The sequence below is a fragment of the Salvelinus sp. IW2-2015 genome, linkage group LG15 (genome assembly GCF_002910315.2).
Source record: "Salvelinus sp. IW2-2015 linkage group LG15, ASM291031v2, whole genome shotgun sequence".
NCBI lineage: Eukaryota > Metazoa > Chordata > Actinopteri > Salmoniformes > Salmonidae > Salvelinus > Salvelinus sp. IW2-2015.
Window position 1 is genome coordinate 44,797,845 of NC_036855.1, and position 20,895 is coordinate 44,818,739.

Consider the following 20,895-nt stretch of genomic DNA (forward strand, 5'->3'; position numbering starts at 1 on the left):
GCCCAGATCTCAATCCAATTGAGAATCTGTGTTATGACTTGAAGATTGCTGTACACCAGCAGAACCATCCCACTTAAAGGAGCTGGAGCAGTTTTGCCTTGAAGAATGGAAAAAATCCCAGTGGCTAGATGTGCCAAGCTATAGAGACATACCCCAAGAGACTTGCAGCTGTAATTACTGCAAAAGGTGGCTCTACAAAGTATTGACTTTGGGTGGGTGGGTGGGGTGGGGGGGAATAGTATGCATGCTCAAGTTCTGTGTTTCTTTGTCTTATTACATGTTTGTTTCACAAGAAAAACTATTTTGCATCTTCAAAGTGGTAGACATGTTGTGTAAATCAATAGATACAAACCCCAAAAACTATTTTAATTCCAGGTTGTAAGGCAACAAAATAGGAAAAATGCCAAGGCGGGTGAATACTTTTGGAAGGCACTGTAGATGCATTTAAGAATCAGCTGACAGAGCAGCTTACCGATCACTGTACCTGTACACAGCCAATCTGTAAATAGCACACCCAACTACCTCATCCCCATATTATTACTTACACTCTTGCTCTTTTGCACCCCAGTATCTCTACTTGCACATCATCATCTGCACATCTATCACTCCAGTATTAATGCTAAATTGTAATTATTTTGACTCTATGGCCTATTTATTGCCTACCTCCTTACTCTTCTACAAGCTGTTAGACAACTTACAAGTCCTCAACTGGCAGCTTCATTAAATAGTACCCGCAAAACACCAGTCTCAACGTCAACAGTGAAAAGGCGACTCCGGGATGCTGGCCTTCTAGGCAGAGACTCAAAGAAAAAGCCATATCTCAGACAGGAGAATAAAAAGAAAAGATTAAGATGGGTCAAAGAACAGAGAAACTCTGCATAGAAGACCAGCATCCCGGAGTCGCCTTTTCACTGTTGACGTTGAGACTGGTGTTTTGCGGGTACTATTTAATAAAGCTGCCAGTTGAGGACTTGTAAGTTGTCTGTTTCTCAAACTAGACACACTAATGTACTTGTCCCCTTGCTAAGTTGTGCACCGGGGCCTCCCACTCCTCTTTCTATTCTGGTTAGACAGTTTGCGCTGTTCTATGAAGGGAGTAGTACAGTGTTGTACGAGATCTTCAGTTTATTGGCAATTTCTAGCATTGAATAGCCTTCATTTCTCAGAACAAGAATAGACTGACGAGTTTCAGAAGAAAGTTCTTTGATTCTGGCCATTTTGAGCCTGTAATCGAAACCACAAATGCTGATGCTCCAGATACTCAAGTAGTCTAAAGGCCAGTTTTATTGCTTCCTTAATCAGAACAACACTTTTCTGCTGTGCTAACACAAGTGCAAAAGGGTTTCTATTGATCAATTAGCCTTTTAAAATTATAGATTTGGACTAGCTAATACAACGTGCCAATGGAAAAAAGGAGTGACGGTTGCTGATAGTGGGCCTCTGTACGCCTATGTAGATATTCTTTCTTTTTTTATCTGTCGTTTCCAGCTACAATAGTCATTTACAACATTAACAATGTCTTCATTGTATTTCCGATCAATTAGATGTTATTTCAAATGGACAAAAAAAATAAGGTTTTCTTTCAAAAACAGTACATTCTAAGTGACACCAAACGTTTGAACGGTAGTGTATATTACATAATATACAGTTGAAGTCAGAGGTTAACATACACCTTAGCCAAATACATTTAAACTCAGTTTTTCACAATTCCTGACATTTAATCCTAGTAAAAATTCTGTCTTAGGTCAGTTAGGATTTTTTATCAGACCAGAGGACATTTCTCCAAAAAGTAGGATGTTTGTCCCCATGTGCAGTTGCAAACCGTAGTCTGTTTTTTTTAATGGCGGGTTTGGAGCAGTGRCTTCTTCCTTGCTGAGCGGCCTTTCAGGTTATGTCRATATAGGACTCGTTTTACTGTGKATATAGATACTTTTGTACCTGTTTCCTCCAGCATCTTCACAAGGTCCTTTGCTGTTGTTCTGGGATTGATTTGCACTTTTCGCACCAAAGTGCGTCCATCTCTAGGAGACAGAATGCGTCTCCTTCCTGAGCGGTATAACGGCTGCGTGGTCCCATGGTGTTTATACTTGCGTACTATTGYTTGTACAGATTAACGTGGTACCTTCAGGCATTTGGAAATTGCTCCCAAGGATGAACCAGGCTGATTTCTTTTGATTTTCCCATGATGTCAAGCAAAGAGGCACCGAGTTTGAAAGTAGGCCTTGAAATACATCCACAGGTACACCTCCAATTGACTCAAATTATGTCAATTAGCCTATCAGAAGCTTCTAAAGCCATGACATCCATTTTCTTGAATTTACTAAGCTGTTTAAAAGGCACAGTCAACTTAGTGTATTGTATGTAAACTTCTAACCCACTGGAATTATGATACAGTGAATTATAAGTGAAATAATCTGTCTGTAAAGAATTGTTGGAAAAATTACTTATGTCATGCACAAAGTAGATGTCCTAACCGACTTGCCCAAACTATAGTTTGTCAACAAAAAATTTGTGGAGAGGTTGAAAAACAAGTTTTATTGACTCCAACCTAAGTGTATGTAAACTTCCGACTTCAACTGTACACACACACAAAAGTATCGTGTTGATGAAGTAACACTTTTTCGCAAAAACCTACAGTGGCTAGGTTCCCATCCAATTTGCAGCAGATTTGGATGCATATATTTCTAAAATCTGCATAATACAATATGAGCATATTCCTACCAGATGTTTCCATCTGATTGACTTTGAGGATAAAAGGCTGTGGGGTGATGATACTGCACATAAAATAAACTATTTCTGTTAAATTCTCATGTACAGAATGAAAAATACAAGTTAAATGGGTTTCCATCAAATGTTCAACTCTACTGATGGTTTTGTCGCAAAAACTTTTGGTTATATAGCAAATGTGCCCACTCTGGTCTTGGCACATGCGATCTAGCCAACAGCTCGCAGATACAGTGCGGCTAGGCTACCTACATTGAGATTATTATGGATAAGAGTTATATTATTTGCATTTGTYAAAACGGCAGCCAAGCATCGATCATCTTGTCATCAGAGTAAGACCCTCGATATTTATTGGAAAGGAGCATCAAGCTCATCACCTTGTACTTTTACCCCCCTGTGAAGGTTATCWTAACTTATTTCATCTGTAGCCTAATAAACTGCATGCTTTCCTGAGTCTTCGTGGGAGGACCACACAACATATCGCATGACTCCAAGTTTACTTCAATATGATGGTTATTATATGAATATTTGCACATCGAGGTGTTTCCACCACCATTTCTTGCATAATACATTTGACCGACACAAAAAGATCCCACCATGTTGAACAATATATTGGCATAAAAAAWAAAAAAAWACATATTTCCATCACCCTAGTCATGACTTTTTTCATGCGTCAGGTAATTCATCAGCATTAAATGGTTGGATGGAAATGTAGTTGAAGTGTTTCCATTGCCCATTTAGGCAAATTACACATTAATAAATTGTAGCACGTCACAGGTAGCACATCCAGTCCCAGACCTGCTGTTTTCAACTCTCTAGAGACCGCAGGAGCGGTAGAGATACTSTTAATGATCGGCTATGAAAAGCAAACTGACATTTACTCCTGAGGTGCTGACTTGCTGCACCCTCGACAACTACTGTGATTATWATAATTTGACCATGCTGGTTATTTATGAACATTTGAACATCTTGGCCATGTTCTGTTATAATCTACACCCAGAAGAGGACTGGCCACCCCTCATAGCCTGGTTCCTCTCTAGGTTTCTTCCTAGGTTTTGGCCTTTCTAGGGAGTTTTTCCTAGCTGTGCTTCTACACCTGCATTGCTTGCTGTTTGGGGTTTTAGGCTGGGTTTCTGTACAGCACTTTGAGATATCAGCTGATGTAAGAAAGGCTATATAAATAAATTTGATTTGACAGACTGTATGCCCTCCCACCTATCTGTTTTAAGTCTTAGGTAGCCCGCGAAAGCCAGCAYGGATAGAATGCAGTAACTAATTTTTGCCATATTGTAATACTTATCATGTGCCACGGTCTGTGCCATGGGGAAATTTGCACTCCTATAGAACTGAAATAATTGGTTGGTGAAACTTACCAGCCAACCAGAAAATCAAGGTGAAGCAATTCAGGCATTCTTGAAAGTTAGGACAAGCGGTGTCCTGCAAAAACCCATTTTTATAATTTAATGTTTATTTTGCAATTCAATTGAGGACGGGAGCTTTATAGTTACGTGGTGACATCACGTTCCTCGCATACCTTCCAAATGATTTAGCAATCATCATTTATTCGAAAAACAGTTTCCAGCATCATTTGCCGCAATAACAAAAGTTCGACAGAAGAATAATCCACCCCTGTCAAATGGAGAAAAATGTTGTAGATCTTTATAAAATGTCTCCTCTATCTGCCRTTTCCATTACACATCTCAGAATTTTTTTTGCGACATTGCTTTAAAAATCGAATACACCTAGGTCAATGAAAACCTGCCTACTACAGTAAACAAAATAGATGGCAGTGACACACGGATCAAATTCTGACAATCACTAATTTCTATAAAGTGAAAATGTCTCCAAGTCTATGAACAAATAAAGTGATATGTCCAGTGACTTGAAATTCTTCCTTTAAATAATTTCCAACATATTCACAGTATAATACATCGCAGAACACACAGATTTGTGTCAGATCCCTCTGAATGTTGGCATTGCAAGTTGGAAGCATGGAGTTCCTGATGGCCCGGTTCAGTCCTCTCCATGTATGTTCTATGTCTCCAGTGACAAAGTTCAGTTTGTCAATAACCCATTTTGCTCTCTGGCGCATGTGAAGTCCGTGCCTCCAAACAACCTTGTGGAATTGTTTGGAGAATGTTTGAGTGTTGTGAATGTATAAACCTCTCTGTGAAAAAACACTCCATGTTCTTCTCACTTCCCTCTCACTATGGAGAGTATCTTTATGCTGTGCTGACGTTCCAATCTCAGAGCATGCCTGTACATGCAAGGTGGATCTCCCCAAACTGGTTAGAGCCAAGTTCTGAATGCTTTCGGCACAGGGATGGGAGGTTAGTAATGGCTCAGCAGACTGCAGATGTGTTTGGATATTTTCCAAATCTTCCAGAGAAATTCCCGGCGGTGACTTTAAGGGTCTAATTGGCAGCAATTTGTCACTTTCAGGTGGGAACCATGGTGTAAATATAGGCAAAACACGACAGGGGAAGTCCTCCAAGGCCTTTTCTGTTTTGTCCACTAAGATTTTCAAGCCGCCATCGGTGCTTTTGTAATGCAACAAGACATCCATAAGGTTTTGCCATCTCATTCCTCACAAGTCCATATCACAGTCCTACAGAAGATAAGAGAAGACGTGGTTAAAATCAGTATTGAATGACTGTACATCAAAAGTGCTCTTTGTAAAAATTGGGTGTAACAATCTGTTGGTTTTTTGAAGAATACTGGTTTAGAAAAACCTGAAATAGCTCTGTGCTACTTTCATAGCCCAGACTGGGATCTGCCATCAGCATCTGTTATTACATTGTTGTAATGTAACACAGATATGCTGATAGGGCTGGGCGATATAGCCAAAATATCATTTTACCCTATTTTTCAAAAGTTTCACAGAATGATGATATTTAGTGTTTTTACATAATAAAAAAGGTCCAAATATGCTTTGAGTACTTAATGACCCTAGGATGGCAGGACATACAGTGCATTCAGCAAGTATTCATACCAGATTACTTTTTCCGCATTTTCTTACTTTACAGCCTTATTCTACAATGGATGAAATAATTCCCCCMYCTCAATCTACACACAATACCCCATAATGACAAAACAAAAACTWAATTTTTATTATTAAGAATGCAAAACTAAAATATCACATCTACAAAAGTATTCATACCCTTTACTCAGTACTTTGTTGAAGCACCTTTGGCAGAGATTACAGCCTCGAGTCTTCTTGGKTATGCTGCTACAAGCTTGGCACACCTGTATTTGGAGAGTTTCTCCCATTCTTTTCTGCAGATCCTCTCAAGCTCTAAGGTTGGATGGGGAGCTTCGCTGTACATCTATTTTCAGGTCTCTCCAGAGATATCATAACCGCCATCGATAAAAGACAGTACTGTGCAGCCGTCTTCATCGACCTGGCCAAGGCTTTCGACTCTGTCAGTCACCGTATCCTTAAATTGCAAAAAAAAAAAAATTTTTTTTAAATTAAATAAATAGCTGAAGCTGGAGACTTACATTTCCCTCACTAACTTTAAACATCAGTTATCTGAGCAGCTAACCGATCGCTGCAGCTGTACATAGTCCATCTGTAAATAGCCCACCCAATCTACCTACCTCRTCCCCATATTGTTTTTATTTACTTTGCTGCTCTTTTGCACACCAGTATWCCTACTTACACACCATCATCTGCTCATCAATCACTCCAGTGTTAATCTGCTAAATTGTAATTACTTTGCTACTATGGCCTATTTATTGCCTTACCTCCACATGCCATTTGCACACACTGCATATAGACTTYCATTTTTTTTATTCTTCTATTGTGTTATTGACTGTATGCTTGTTTATTCCACGTGTAACTCTGTGTTGTTGTTTCTGTCGCACTGCTTTGCTTTATCTTGGCCAGGTCACAGTTGTAAATGAAAACGTGTTCTCAACGAGCTTACCTGGTTAAATAAAGGTGAAATTAAAAAAATTAAAAAAGATGTTAGATTGGGTTCAAGTCCAGGCTCTGGCTGGGCCACTCAAGGACATTCAGAGACTTGTCCCAAAGACACTCCTGCATTGTCTCAGCTGTGTGTTTAGGGTTGTTGTCCTGTTGGAAAGTGAACCTTCRCTCCAGTCCGAGGTCCGGAGTAGGTTTTCATCAAGGATCTCTCTGTACTTTGCTCGGTTCATCTTTTCCTCAACCCTGACTAGTCTCCCAGTCCTGCCCCAGAAAAACATAACCACAGCATGATGTCGCCACCACGTTTCCTCCAGACGTGACGCTTGGCATTCAGGCTAAAGAGGTCAATCTTGGTTTATTCAGACCAGAGAATCTTGTTTCTCATGGTCAGGGTCCTTTTGGTGCCTTTGGCAAACKCCAAGCTGGCTGTCATTTGCCTTTTACTGAAGTGTGGCTTCCGTCTGGCCACTCTACCAYTAAGGCCTTATTGGTGGAGTGCTGCAGAGATGGTTGTCCTTCWGGAAGGTTCTTCCATTTCCAAAGAGGAACTCCGGAGCTCTGTCAGAGTGACCATCAGGTTCTTGGTCACCTCCCTGACCAAGGCCCTTCTCCTGCGATTGCTCAGTTTGGCCGGGCGGCCAGCTCTAGGAAGAGTCTTGGTGGTTCCRAACTTCTTCCATTAAAAGAAGGCTGGAGGCCACTGTTCTTGGGGACCTTCAATACTGCAGAACGTTTTTGGTACCCTTCCCCAGATCTGTGCCTCAACACAATCCTGTCTCGGAGCTCTACGGACCTCATGGCTTGGTTTTTGCTCTGACATGCACTGTCAACTGTGGGACCTTATWTGGACTCTTGTGCCTTTCCAAATCATGACCAATCAATTGAATTTACCAAAGGTGGATTACAATCAAGTTGTAGAAACATCAAGGATAACCCATGTAAACAGGATGCACCTGAGCTTAATTTCGAGTCGCATAGCAAAGGGTCTGAATACATATGTGAATAAGGTATCTTTATTTGCAAAAATTTCAAAAACCTTTTYCYACTTTGTTATTATGGGGTATTGTGTGTAGATTGATGAGGAAAACAAATAACTGAATCCATTTTAGCATAAGGCTGTAACGTAAACAAAATGTGGAAAAAGGTCTGAATACTTTGCAAATGCACTRTACATAAGTGATTTCAATAGGCTTGATTCATTTTGATTGAACAGTATAAAACAATCCAACTTCAAACTAAAATAATTTCCAGCATTTTTATCAATTTCTGCACTATTGTTATCATTGCCACACTGTGCTACATTATATGGGCCAAAAATCTAAGCCTAGTTAATTGGTGAACTGTTGGAAGCATGGAAATATGATTATTATAATTATACACTTTGAATATAGTGGGTAGCATCTTTAATACATTTATGTTTGGCATAAACGAACGAATAAGCCAGGGAGGAATTATTTACAGGGTAGGAACCAAAATGTTGGTCACTGTTTCCAGGGGACCCTAATTAGATGTTACATAACATGTTTTCTTACCTCATGTAGCTAACTAAGGTTGCACAAACAACATGCTTATCTAGGCCTACACCAGCACTAGGCTGTATTAGTTAGCTACGCTTGCTCCAACTTTAATAAAGCTAGCTAGCCAGCTAACTAGCGATTAGCATCTAATACAATTTATTTTAGCCACAACTTGCTAAGAAAAGAAACTAGTAGACAGTAGATTGCAGATAGTATGATACACAAACKAATTGTGTATTTATAGATCGCTTGTGGAAAGCAGCATCATTGTCACCAACATCTTGTTGCATCTGACCATGCAGACTGCAGAGTGCATGGCAAGAAAGTGCTCATGACTCAGTGCTTGAGCAATTACTCTCTCGAGCCATAGGGGGCAGGGCTTGGGGGGAAGCTGCATGCAGCAAGCAGGAGAGGGAGAAAGATGAGTCAAGTAGAGTAAACTATTAAAACGGACATTACATGCACCGGAGTTGCATKTATGAACTGGGTGGTTCGAGCCCTGAATGCTGATTGGCTGACAGCCATGGTATATCAGAGCGTATACCACGGCTATGACTAAACATTTCTTTTTACTGCTCCAATTACGTCGGTAACCAGTTTATAATAGCAATAAGGCACCTCGGGGGTTTGTGATATGGCCAATATACCACACCGTGCCTAAGAACAGCCCTTGGCCGTGACCACACCCCCTCATACCGTATTGCTTAAATACGGTACACCGCCCAGCCCTAGATGCCGGTGACATACTTCGCCTGGCTGTTAACTAGGGCATGTGCACAACAGTTAACCACAGAAACAAGATAATTAAGGTAGCTATGCTTTTGATGTTGAGCCAGCTTGGCTATTGTTTATAGTTGGGGTGTCAAAAGCATGGCAATGGCTGTTTCTTCTCAATATCATAATTGGAGGCAGAAGTTCTATATTCSTACTGCTCTACCCTTCCCCACAAAGTGTGTATTTTTGATTTGTTTCTAACTTTGACCCAACTGTCAAAACTTTATTAGAAGAGTGCTGCCCCCAACTGCTTTGCAATATCTGTGCTGGATGCATCTTGAGAGCAGTAATATTGTGGTCTCCCTGTAGAGGGTTGCATTCCCGCGGGACCTGCGGATCCCGACAGAGGTCATTGGTTGGTATATTTTTGTTGTCCCACAGTTGATTTGGAAACTGTCGTCCTTCTGCTTTCTATTCGTTAGCCTAAATAACTATTCACATGGGAATAGTATTAGAGAATGTTGGTTATGTTATTCCAGAGGATGATTTGGACAGGATCATTATTTATTTATTTATTTTACAAACTGCCCTATTGTAATTGTTATTTTTTTAAATAAATTGACAGTTATGACAGAAGCCTGGAGGATTTTTTTCTAGGGGTGAAGATATTACAACTCCAGGCGATAACAGGCTACCCTGATAAAATCGGGCTTGGCTCCCAAGTTTCTAAACCATCTTTGGTATAGTGTCACCATATTTGAATTGAGGAAGTGTGATCATAATCATTAGGATATTTTAGTGATCTGCAGTAGAATACGCCCTAGATGCCCACCAGCCTTCAGATGATATGCGTTTTAGGCTATGTATGAGAAAGTGAACTTGTAATTTCCTAACTTTTAGCTCAGTTGCATGCTGCTTTGCGATCTATTAACACAAAAGGGTTGCATTAAACTGGTCACAATATTATTTTATTATGCATTTGGCGTTGTTCAATTATCCACACAAAACATAAAAACATTAACTTTGAAAGTTGATACATGTAGGCCCATCATATATACAGTAGACTATGCGCAGCACATTATCAAATCAGWTGTTTTCTTGCTCAAACAGCAAAGCAACACYGGTCAAACTCAGACATTTCTCTCAAAACACAGGGATATCGATTCACATGAGACTAAGTTCAAGTGTAGATCCAAAAGTCTCCTTGACAGCTCCTTGACAACCTACTTTTTTTTTWACTTGAGCTTATTTAGTAAATATTTTCAGAATACGGCATTGTTGGTTTAGGGCTTGTAAGTAAGCATTTCATGGCAAGGTCTACTACACCTGTTGTATTCGGCGCAAGTGGCAATTTTTTACTTAATTAAAAAAAAACATATAACCATCATTGAAAAGGAACAACGCAATGCTACTTTTCATTTTCAATAAGTATTAACAAGCAATGCACCGATATGAAATTTTGGGCCAAAAACCAATGCAAACAATGTTCTTACCCCAAAAAATAACAAAACGACAATCTGTTTCAGTAGCTATAGTTAGCTAGCTAACTCAGCAAAAAAAGAAACACATCTGTTTCAGGACCCTGTCTTTCAAAGATAATTCGTAAAAAGCCAAATAACTACACAGATCTTCATTGTAAAGGGTTTAAACACCGTTTCCCATGATTGTTCAATGAACCATGAACAATTAAGGAACATGCACCCGTGGAACAGTCGTTAAGACACTAACAGCTTACAGACTGTAGGCAATTAAGGTCACAGTTATGAAAACTAAGGACACTAAAGAGGCCTTTCTACTGACTYTGAAAAACACCAAAAGAAAGATGCCCAGGGTCCCTGCTCATCTGCGTGAACGTGCCTTAGGCATGCTCAAGGAGGCATGAGGACTGCAGTTGTAAATTGCAATGTCCGTACTGGGAGACGCCTAAGACAGAGCTACAGGGAGACCGGATGGACAGGTGATCGTCCTCGCAGTGGCAGACCACGTGTAACACCTGCACAGGATCGGTACATGCGAACATCACACCTGCGGGACAGGTACAGGATGGCGGCAACAACAACTGCCCGAGTTACACCAGGAACGCACAATCCCTCCATCAGTGCTCAGACTGTCCGCAATAGGCTGAGAGAGGCTGGACTGAGGGCTTGTAGGCCTGTTGTAAGGCAGGTCCTCACCAGACATCACCGTCAACAACGTCGCCTATGGGCACAAACCCCCCGTCGCTGGACCAGACAGGACTGGCAAAAAGTGCTCTTCACTTACGAGTCACGGTTTTGTCTCACCGGGGGTGATGGTCGGATTCACGTGTAACGACGAAGGAATAAGAGTTACACCGAGGCCTGTACTCTAGAGCGGGATCGATTTGGAGGTGGAGAGTCCGTCATGGTCTGGGGAGGTGTGTCACAGCATCATCGGACTGAGCTTGTTGTYATTGCAGGTAATCTCAACGCTGTGCTAAAGTTACAGGGAAGACATCCTCCTCCCTCATGTGGTACCCTTCCTGCAGGCTCATCTTGACATGACCTGCCAACATGACAATGCCACCAGCCATACTGCTCATTCTGTGCGTGATTTCCTGCAAGACAGGAATGTTAGTGTTCTGCCATGGCCAGCGAAGAGCCCGGATCTCAATCCCATTGAGCACGTCTGGGACCTGTTGGATCGGAGGGTAAGGGCTAGAGCCATTTCCCCAAGAAGTGTCCGGGAACTTGCAGGTGCCTTGATGGAATAGTGGGATAACCTCTCACAGCAAGAACTGGCAAATCTGGTCCATGAGGAGATGCACTGCAGTACTTAATGCAGCTGGTGGCCACACCAGATACTGATTTACTTTTGACCCCTCCCCCGCCCCCTTTGTTCAGGGACACATTATTTCATTTCTGTTAGTCACATGTCTGTGGAACTTGTTCAGTTTATGTCTCAGTTGTTGAATCTTATGTTCATACAAATATTTACATGTTAAATTTGCTGAAAATAAACACAGTTGACAGTGAGAGGATGTTTMTTTTTTTTGCAGAGTTTATATAGCTAGGTGTCATCTAAAACAACCCTAATTTATAAGACAGTTCTTAGTTGATTAATGGTGGTCGGASCCATCTATGTGAAGCTAGCCACAATAAGGATTAGCCACAACAGTGGACTTTGCGGTTAGCCTTCAAGATAAAAAAAATATGGCATAATTATACTATTTGCATCACTGTCAATGACATACTTTTATTTTGAAGGCAACCCACAAATTCCACTATTGTGGCTAATCCTTATTGTGGCTAGTTTCACATAGATGGGTCACAGATATCCAAATGCCACCATAGGTATGCACGTCAGCTTTGACATCGATTTTGCACATCGGCGTTAAACTAGACATTGGCCGATACCGGTGTTGCCGTTTTTAGCTAATATCGTCTGATTCCGATATGTTCACCGATATATTGTGCATCCCTAGTATTAACCATTTGTCTCTGCCTGCAAATCGTCCACCTAAAAAAGGTAAAAACTTACCAAGTGTCGTTGTTATTCTTGCTACTTTTAGTTCAGTAGCCATACCTGTTAGATCAGGCACCTGTGTGGTCTCAATTAAATAGARTAGGCTATAGCCTATGTATGGGCGGAGAAGCACGGGGCAGTTATCTTTCCAAGATACACTTGACAAAATTATAAAATGCAACAACTTCAAAGACCTTACTGAGTTACAGTTCATATAAGGAAATCAATCAATTTAAATAAATGTATTAGGCCCTAACCTATGGATTTCACATGACTGAATACAGATATGCATCTGTTGGTCACAGATACATAAAAAATGTAGGGGTTTGGATCAGAAAACAGTATCTGGTTTGACCACCATTTGTCTCATGCAGTACGATCTCCTTCGATCAGGCTGTTGATTGTGGCCTGTGGAATGTTGTCCCACTCTTCAAATGGCTGTGTGAAGTTGCTGGGTATTGGAGGGAGCTGGAACACGGTGTCACACACGTTTGGGATGCTCTGGATCGACATATTTAACGGGTGATATGTCTGGTGAGTATGCAGGCCATGGAMGAAATGGGACATTTTCAGCGACCAGGAATTGTGCACAGATCCTTGCGACATGGGCCGAGCATTGTCATGCTGAAACATGAGGTGATGGCGACGGATGAATTGCACTACAATGGGCCTCAGGATTTCGTCAGAGTATCTCTGTGCATTCAAATTGCCATCTATAAATTGTAACTGTGTTCGTTGTCCGTAGCTTATTCCTGCCCATACTATAAACCCAAATGCCACCATGGGGCACTATTTTCACAACTTTGACATCAGAAAACTGCTCACCCACAGGACACCATACACATTGTCTGCCATCTGCCCAGTAGATTTGAAACCGGGATTCATCCGTGAAGATATCCCTTCTATTCAAATAAGCCTCACATAGCAAATAAAAAAATTCTACAGTCTCTAACTACCTCATTTCATTGTCTTATTTTCGTGGACAGATGTTGGGTGGAGTAAACTGTCACGTCTCCTCTTCCTCTCTGTTGAAGCCCTCAATTGCAATGTTCATGTTAAAACGTTTTTATTTTATTTTTTTAATCCAGAGTCGTCTAACTCGGCTCGTAAGTAAGCATTTCACAGTTAAGTCTACACCTGTTGTATTCGGCGCATGTGACCTGCACAATTTTATTTGATCTCTGAACTTTCATACCAGAAATCTTCATCACAGGCGCCGGAGTGGATGGCCACCGTTTTATGGGCTACTAACCAACTATGCTACTTTGTTACTCGCACTGAGGCAAGCAACACTGAAGCATGCATGAGAGCACCAGCTGTTTAGGACAACTGTGTGATCACGCTCTCAGTAGCCGATGTGAGCAAGACCTTTAAACAGGTCAACATTCACAAAGCTGCGGGGCCAGACGGATTACCAGGACGTGTACTCAAAGCATGCACGGACCAACTGGCAAGTGTCTTCCCTGACATTTTCAACCTCTCCCTGACCAAGTCTGTAATACCTACATGTTTCAAACAGACCACCATAGTCCCTTTGCCCAAGAAAGTGATGGTAACCTGCCTAAACAATTACCGCCTCGTAGCACTCACATCGGTAGCCATGAAGTGCTTTGATAGGCTGGTCATGGCTCACAACACCATCATGGCAGAAATCCTAGACCCACAGATGACGTAATCTCAATCGCACTCCACACTGCCCTTTCCCACCTGGACAAAAGGAACACCTATGTAAGAATTCTGTCCATTGACTACAGCTCAGCTTTCAACACCATAGTGCCCAAAAATCACATTCACTAAGCTAAGGACCCTGGGACTAAACACCTCCCTCTGCAACTGGATCCTGGACTTGCTGTCGGGCAACAACATCTGCCACGCTGATCCTCAACATTGGGGCCCCTCARGGTTGCATGCTTAGTCCCCTTCTGTACTCCTTGTTCACCCACAACTAAGTGGCCAAACATGACTCCAACACCATCATTAAGTTTGCTGACGACACAACAGTGGTAGGCCTGATCACGGACAACGATGAGACAACCTATAGGGAGAAGGTCAGAGACCTAGCAACAACCTATCACGCAATGTGAGCAAGATAAAGTAGCTGATCGTGGACTATAGGAAAAGGAGGGCCGAACAGGCCCCCATTAACATCGGCGGTGCTGTAATGGAGCGGGTCGTGAGTTTCAAGTACCTTGGTGTCCACATCAACAAACTATCAGGGTCCAAACACACCAAGACAGTCGTGAAGAGGGCACAACACCACCTTTCCCCCCCTCAGGAGACTGAAAAGATTTGTCAGGGGTCCCCAGATCCTCAAAAAGTTCTACAGCTGCAGCAGCGAGAGCATCCTGACGGGTTGCATCCCCGCCTGGTTTAGCAACTGCTCTGCATCTGACCGTAAGGCGCTAGAGAGGGTAGTGTGTACAGCCCAGTACATCACTGGGGCCAAGCTTCCTGCCATCCAGAACCTCTACCAGGCGGTGTCAGAGCTCTATGATATCACATTCGTTCTGAAGTTATGGGGTGGGTCACACAAAGACATAACATTGATCTTRTGTTTAGGGGAAATCTTAGTATAAAGTGACGCGAAAGGGCAAACAACTATGTAATGACACACTTAATTGTTCAACGAGTGGTCTGATGCAGTCGTTAAATAACGAGCGTTTTCAAGAGCAACTTTAGTAACAGTACAATGGTTTCGGAAAACAGCTCGGAGATGTAACAATGCTCCTACTAAGGGTCTAACGATGAACGTAGCCTTAAGATGCTTTTGGGGAACCGGACCCTGGACCAAGACAAGTGCGCTTGCACTATAACATCAGGAGTCGCAGGTTCAAGCCCTACTACTCAACCCTTAATTTATAGTTAAAAAACGATGTACCGGTACTCATTGGGGTGTTAACCCCGGTGTCCTGGCTAAATTCCCAATCTGGCCTCAAACCATCATGTGTCACCTAATAATCCCCAGTTTATAATTGGCTCATTCATTCCCCTCCTCTCCCCTGTAACTATTCCCCAGGTCGTTGCTGCAAAATGAGAACGTGTTCTCAGTCAACTTACCTGGTAAAATAACGGTAAAATAAAAAAATAAAATAAAAAATTGTTTAGCAAGCAAGCAACTATTAACGTTAGCCATCTAGCAGTGAAACCCATGTTATTTAACTGTCACTCGCGGGGCAATGCCTTCAATTGCAAGTTAACTTAATATAATTTGGGAAAATAAGTTAGATAACAAGCATTCTTTTCTCTCTTTGTTTTGGTTAAATAGTAAACGTAACGTTAGCTAGCTAAGTTAGCAATTTAACGTTAGAAAGCTACACTAGCCAGCTAGCTAGCCAAACTGAGTGCAACAACGTTAGTTTAAATGTTTGATTACTATGCATTTCGCTACTTTATGTGGTACATACATTCGGGTTATCAATATTCGATACTAACCAGTAGTTTTGGTTCAATATCCAAAAGGAGTCAGTAACCAGAGTTTTTTAAAAAACGAAGTCCGCAAGCGTGTAGATCCAGTTCACGCCACCGTCTCGCGAGCCTTGTTTATACAAGCACAGAATCAGGTGGTCGTCACTAGTTACAACAGCCACAAAGTCAGAAGACCCACCTACTCGACCAATCGAGGGAGTGTGATGACGCGTATGCCGATTGGCTAGCCGGGGCAGACGAGAAACATGCATTTATTTTATTTTGTGATCCATCAATGATTTGATTGTTTTTATTAGCTAATAAATAATATTTCTAAATGAAGTGGTAATCGGATGTCTTATTAAAACTCAGCTTGCAAGCGTATCATTACATTTGCCCATATTCATAGTTTACTTGTCTTAAGCCAAAATAGGTTTACGCCAATATCTGCATTGTTTTTTAAATGGCATGTAAGCAAACAAACTGAACCTAGTGTCAAATATACTTACTGGAGTAGCTCAAACTGCACATGTTATGTTTCCATGAGACGCCATTTAACCGACTTCATTATACAAACCGTTATACCTCTGCTCTCAAATGATGGCGTCTCATGGAGACATAACATGCGCAAACAAACTGAGCTTAGGTTCAATATACTTACTGGAGTAGCTCAAACTGCATGTGTTATGTTTCCATGAGACGCCATTTTAACTGACTTCATTATACAAACCGTTCTTAAAATACCTCATTGCTTTCAAATGATGGCGTCTCATGGAGACATAACATGCGCAGTTTGAGCTTACTCCAAGAAGTAGATGTTGAATTTGGGCTCAGTGCTGCCACCTCTCATTGAACAGCTCCAATTGAAGGCTGGCCGGGGTACTGCATGCTGCCAGTAGCAACTACATTATCCTCTACTTCTTTGTGCAATTTTAAAATAATCTGTTCAAGGACATACAYCTGGTGTATTAGAAACAATTATTGGTACCATGATAGCCTAAATATTTTTTTGAATTTACACAAAAATTGACCACAAAGATTTACATTTTTCCATTCACTGTATTGGTGGATCCATTTCTCTGTAAACAATGCCTGCAACTATGACCTGCAGTACTGAAGTCACCCTTGAATTTACGTGGCTTCAACAAGAAGTGGCAGTTGTTCTCCCCTGGGCTAACCCCATGACCATCTGATTGACTTGTGCTTGTATCAAAAAGGCTTGCAAGAACATGATGTGAACTCAATCCACATGTCTACAGCCTTTAACTCTCCGGAAACCRACTGATCTAGCAACTCCTGTTGGATATTTAACAAAAACTACCGGTTTGTATCGGATATTGGTTGTACCAGGAAAGYCAGCTTATGTTATACCTGGAGTCTTCACATAGGAATGAATGGTGTCACGTGATCAATGACTTTGTCCATTCACATACAATTGAAGTCGGAAGTTCACATACACTTAGGTTGGAGTCATTAAAATTCGTTTTTCAACCACTCCACAAATTTCTTGTTAACAAACTATACTTTTGGCAAGTCGGTTAGGACATCTACTTTGTGCATGACACAAGTAATTTTCCCAACAATTGTTTACAGGCAGATTATTTCACTTATAATTCACTGTATCATAATTCCAGTGGGTCAGAAGTTTACATACACTAAGTTGACTGTGCCTCTAAACAGCTTGGAAAATTCCAGAAAATTATGTCATTGCTTTAAAAGCTTCTGATAGGCTAATTGACATCATTTGAGTGAATTGGAGGTGTACCTGTGGATGTATTTCAAGGCCTACCTTCAAACTCAGTGCCTCTTTGCTTGACATCATGGGAAAATCTAAAGAAATCATCCAAGACCTCAGAAAAAAAATTGTAGACCTCCACAAGTCTGGTTCATCCTTGGGAGCAATTTCCAAACGCCTGAAGGTACCATGTTTATCTGTACAAACAATAGTACGCAAGTATAAACACCATGGGACCACGCATCTGTCACACCGCTCAGGAAGGAGAAGCGCTCTGTCTCCTAAAGATGAATGTACTTTGCTGCGAAAAGTGCAAATCAATCTCAGAACAACAGCAAAGGACMTTGTGAAGATGCTGGAGGAAACAGGTACAAAAGTATCTATATCCACAGTAACACGAGTCCTATATCGACATAACTTGAAAGGCCGCTCAGCAAGGACGAAGCCACTTCTCCAAAACCACCATAAAAAGCCAGACTACGGTTTGCAACTGCACATGGGACAAAGATCATACTTTTTGGAGAAATGTCCTCTGGTCTGATGAAACAAAAATAGAACTGTTTGGCCATAATGACCATCGTTATGTTTGGAGGAAAAAGGGGGAGGCTTGCAAGCCGAAGAACACCATCCCAACTTTAAAGCACGGGGCGGCAAGATTATGTTGTGGGGGTGATTTGCTGCAGGAGGGACTGGTGCACTTCACGAAATAGATGGCCTCATGAGCAGGAGATTTATGTGGATATATTGAAGCAACATCTCAAGACATCAGTCAGAAAGTTAAAGCTTGGTCGCAAATGGGTCTTCCAAATGGACAATGACCCCAAGCATACTTCCAAAGTTGTGACAAAATGGCTTAAGGACAAACAAGTCAAGGTATTGGAGTGGCCATCATAAAGCCCTGACCTCAATCCCATATAAAATTTGGGGCAGAACTGAAAAAGCGTGTGCAAGCAAGGAGGCCTAGAAAACTGACTTAGTTACTCCAGCTCTGTCAGGAGGAATGGGCCAAAAATCACCCAACTTATTGTGGAAGCTTGTGGAAGGCTACCAAAACGTTTGACCCAAGTTTAAACCATTTAAAGGCAATGCTACCAAATACTAATTGAGTGTATGTAAACTTCTGACCCACTGGGAATGTGATGAAAGAATAAAAGCTAAATAAATCATTCTCTCTACTATTATTCTGACATTTCACATTCTTAAAATAAAGTGGTGATCCTAACTGACCTAAGACAGGGAATTTTTACTAGGATTAAATGTCAGAAATTGTTAAGAACTGAGTTTAAATGTATTTGGCTAAGGTGTATGTAACTTCAGACTTCAACTGTATACAGTGCATTCGGAAAGTATTCAGACCCCTTGACTTTTTCCACATTTTGTTACGTTACCCCTTATCTAAAATATATATATTTTTAAATCCTCATCAATCTACAACGCAATACCCCATAATGACTAAGCGAAAACAGGTTTTTAGAATTTTTTGCAAATGTATTAAAAAACAAAACAGAAATACCTTATTTAGTATTCAGACCCTTTGCTATGAGACTCGAAATTGAGCTCAGGTGCATCCTGTTTCCATTGATCATCYTTGAGATGTTTCTAAAACTTGATTGGAGTCCATCTGTGGTAAATTTAATTGATTGGACATGATTTGGAAAGGCACACACCTGTCTATATAAGGTCCCTCAGTTGAAAGTGCATGTCAGAGAAAAAACCAAGCCATGAGGTCGAAGGAATTGTCCATTGAGCGCCGAGACAGGATTGTGCCGAGGAACAGATCTGGGGTAGGGTACCAAAAAATGTCTACAGCATTGAAGGTCCCCAAGAACACTGTGGCCTGCATCATTCTTAAATGGAAGAAGTTCGGAACCACCAAGACTCTTCCTAGAGCTGGCCATCTGGCCAAACTGAGCAATAGGGGGTAAAAGGGCCTTGGTCAGGGATGTGACCACGAACCCGATGGTCACTAAGAGAGCTCCTCTTTGGAAATGGGAGCACCTTCCGGAAGGACAACCATCTCTGCAGCACTCCACCAGTCAGGCCTTTATGGTAGAATGGCCAGACAGAAGCCACTCCTCAATAAAAGGCACATGACAGCCCACTTGGAGTTTACCAAAAGGCACCTAAAGGACTCTGGTCTGATGAAACCAAGATTGAACTCTTGGCCTGAATGTCAAGCGTCACTTCTGGAGGAAACCTGGCACCATCCCTACGTTGAAGCATGGTCGTGGCAGCAGCATGCTGTGGGGATGTTTTTTAGCAGTAGGGACTGGGAGACTAGACAGGATCGAGGGAAAGATGAACCGAGTAAAGTACAGAGAGATCCTTGATGATAACCTGCTCCAGAGCGCTCAGGACCTCAGACTGGGAAGGCGGTTCTCCTTCTAACGGGACAACAACCTTTAGCATAGGGCCAAGACAACAAAGGAGTGGCTTTGGGACAATGACTGTCCTTGAGTGGCCCAGCCAGACCCCAGACTTAAACCTGATCTAACATCTCTGGAGAGACCTGAAAAAATCTGTGCAGCGACGCTCCCCATCCAACCTGAGAGAGCTTGAGAGGATCTGCAGAGAAGAATGGGAGAAACTCCCCAAATACAGGTGTGCCAAGCTTGTAGCGTCGTACGCAAAACTTGAGGCTTGAATCGCTGCCAAAGGTGCTTCAACAAAATACTGAGTAAAGAGTCGATATACTTATGTAAATGTAATTTTTCCATAAAAAACAATAATACTTTTAATCCATTTTAGAATAAGGCTGTAACGTAACAAAATGTGGAAAAAGTCAAGGGGTCTGAATATTTTTCAAATGCACTGTACAGTCATTGAGTACCACAGTATGAGTCTTAATACCCATAAAACTCATCAGTAAAACCCGGAGATGGTTCCAATCGTTTYCCCCCCCATACATTTTTGCATCTGGAGTTTTAGAACTACTGTGTTTCATTTAGGTTTCACCTTGCGTGACGTTTTGATAGCAATGTAATTCTCTCTCGGACAAGGTGAGTTTTCTCAATATATTCGCCTCAATTTACTCTCAATAATTCAAAATGCTAATTAGCAACAGAGAAGACCTCAGCAAGACTACAAATTCCTGCAGGAATCTCCTGCACATCATCTCTAGCTGACACCGTCAGCTACCTTTCACAATCCAACCCAACCAGCATGCCCAGAGGCCTTCTGTGCCCAATTCATGAATTTGCGTCCTCTGCTTTAGCTAGCCATTGACTACACTTTAGCTAGATAGTTAGCAGAGCAGTAGATCAAAATATGTGTTTTACTTAGCCTAGATAATTGTTTGTACAGTATGTCGACTTAGTTGTCTATTTCTGACCTTATGGCATTTTGCAAGGATGAGCATAAGAGCATTAAAAGGGGAGAAGACCACT

The 20,895-nt window shown here is 41.6% G+C and overlaps 1 protein-coding gene across 6 annotated transcripts; it reads right to left on the minus strand.

The window, feature by feature from the left end:
• Window positions 1-2,516: 2,516 nt before the first annotated feature.
• shld3 (shieldin complex subunit 3) lies at window positions 2,517-16,545 on the minus strand. Of its 6 annotated transcripts, none has more exons than XM_070447167.1 (3): window positions 16,436-16,545; window positions 5,885-6,161; window positions 2,517-5,332 (listed from the first exon to the last, which is right to left on the minus strand). In XM_070447167.1, exon 3 carries the CDS (start codon window positions 5,306-5,308, stop codon window positions 4,550-4,552), a length of 759 nt encoding a protein of 252 aa, XP_070303268.1. In that variant the 5' UTR covers window positions 5,309-5,332; window positions 5,885-6,161; window positions 16,436-16,545; the 3' UTR covers window positions 2,517-4,549. The 6 variants fall into 6 exon arrangements, with proteins under 6 accessions (XP_070303268.1, XP_070303269.1, XP_070303267.1 ...); XM_070447168.1 differs by lacking the exon at window positions 16,436-16,545 and adding an exon at window positions 16,284-16,398; XM_070447166.1 differs by lacking the exon at window positions 16,436-16,545 and adding an exon at window positions 15,802-15,919.
• Window positions 16,546-20,895: the final 4,350 nt, after the last annotated feature.

Coding starts and splice junctions, on each gene's coding strand:
- shld3 (XM_070447167.1), bottom strand. CDS start 5,308: ATGAGATGGCAAAACCTTATGGATGTCTTGTTGCATTACAAAAGCACC.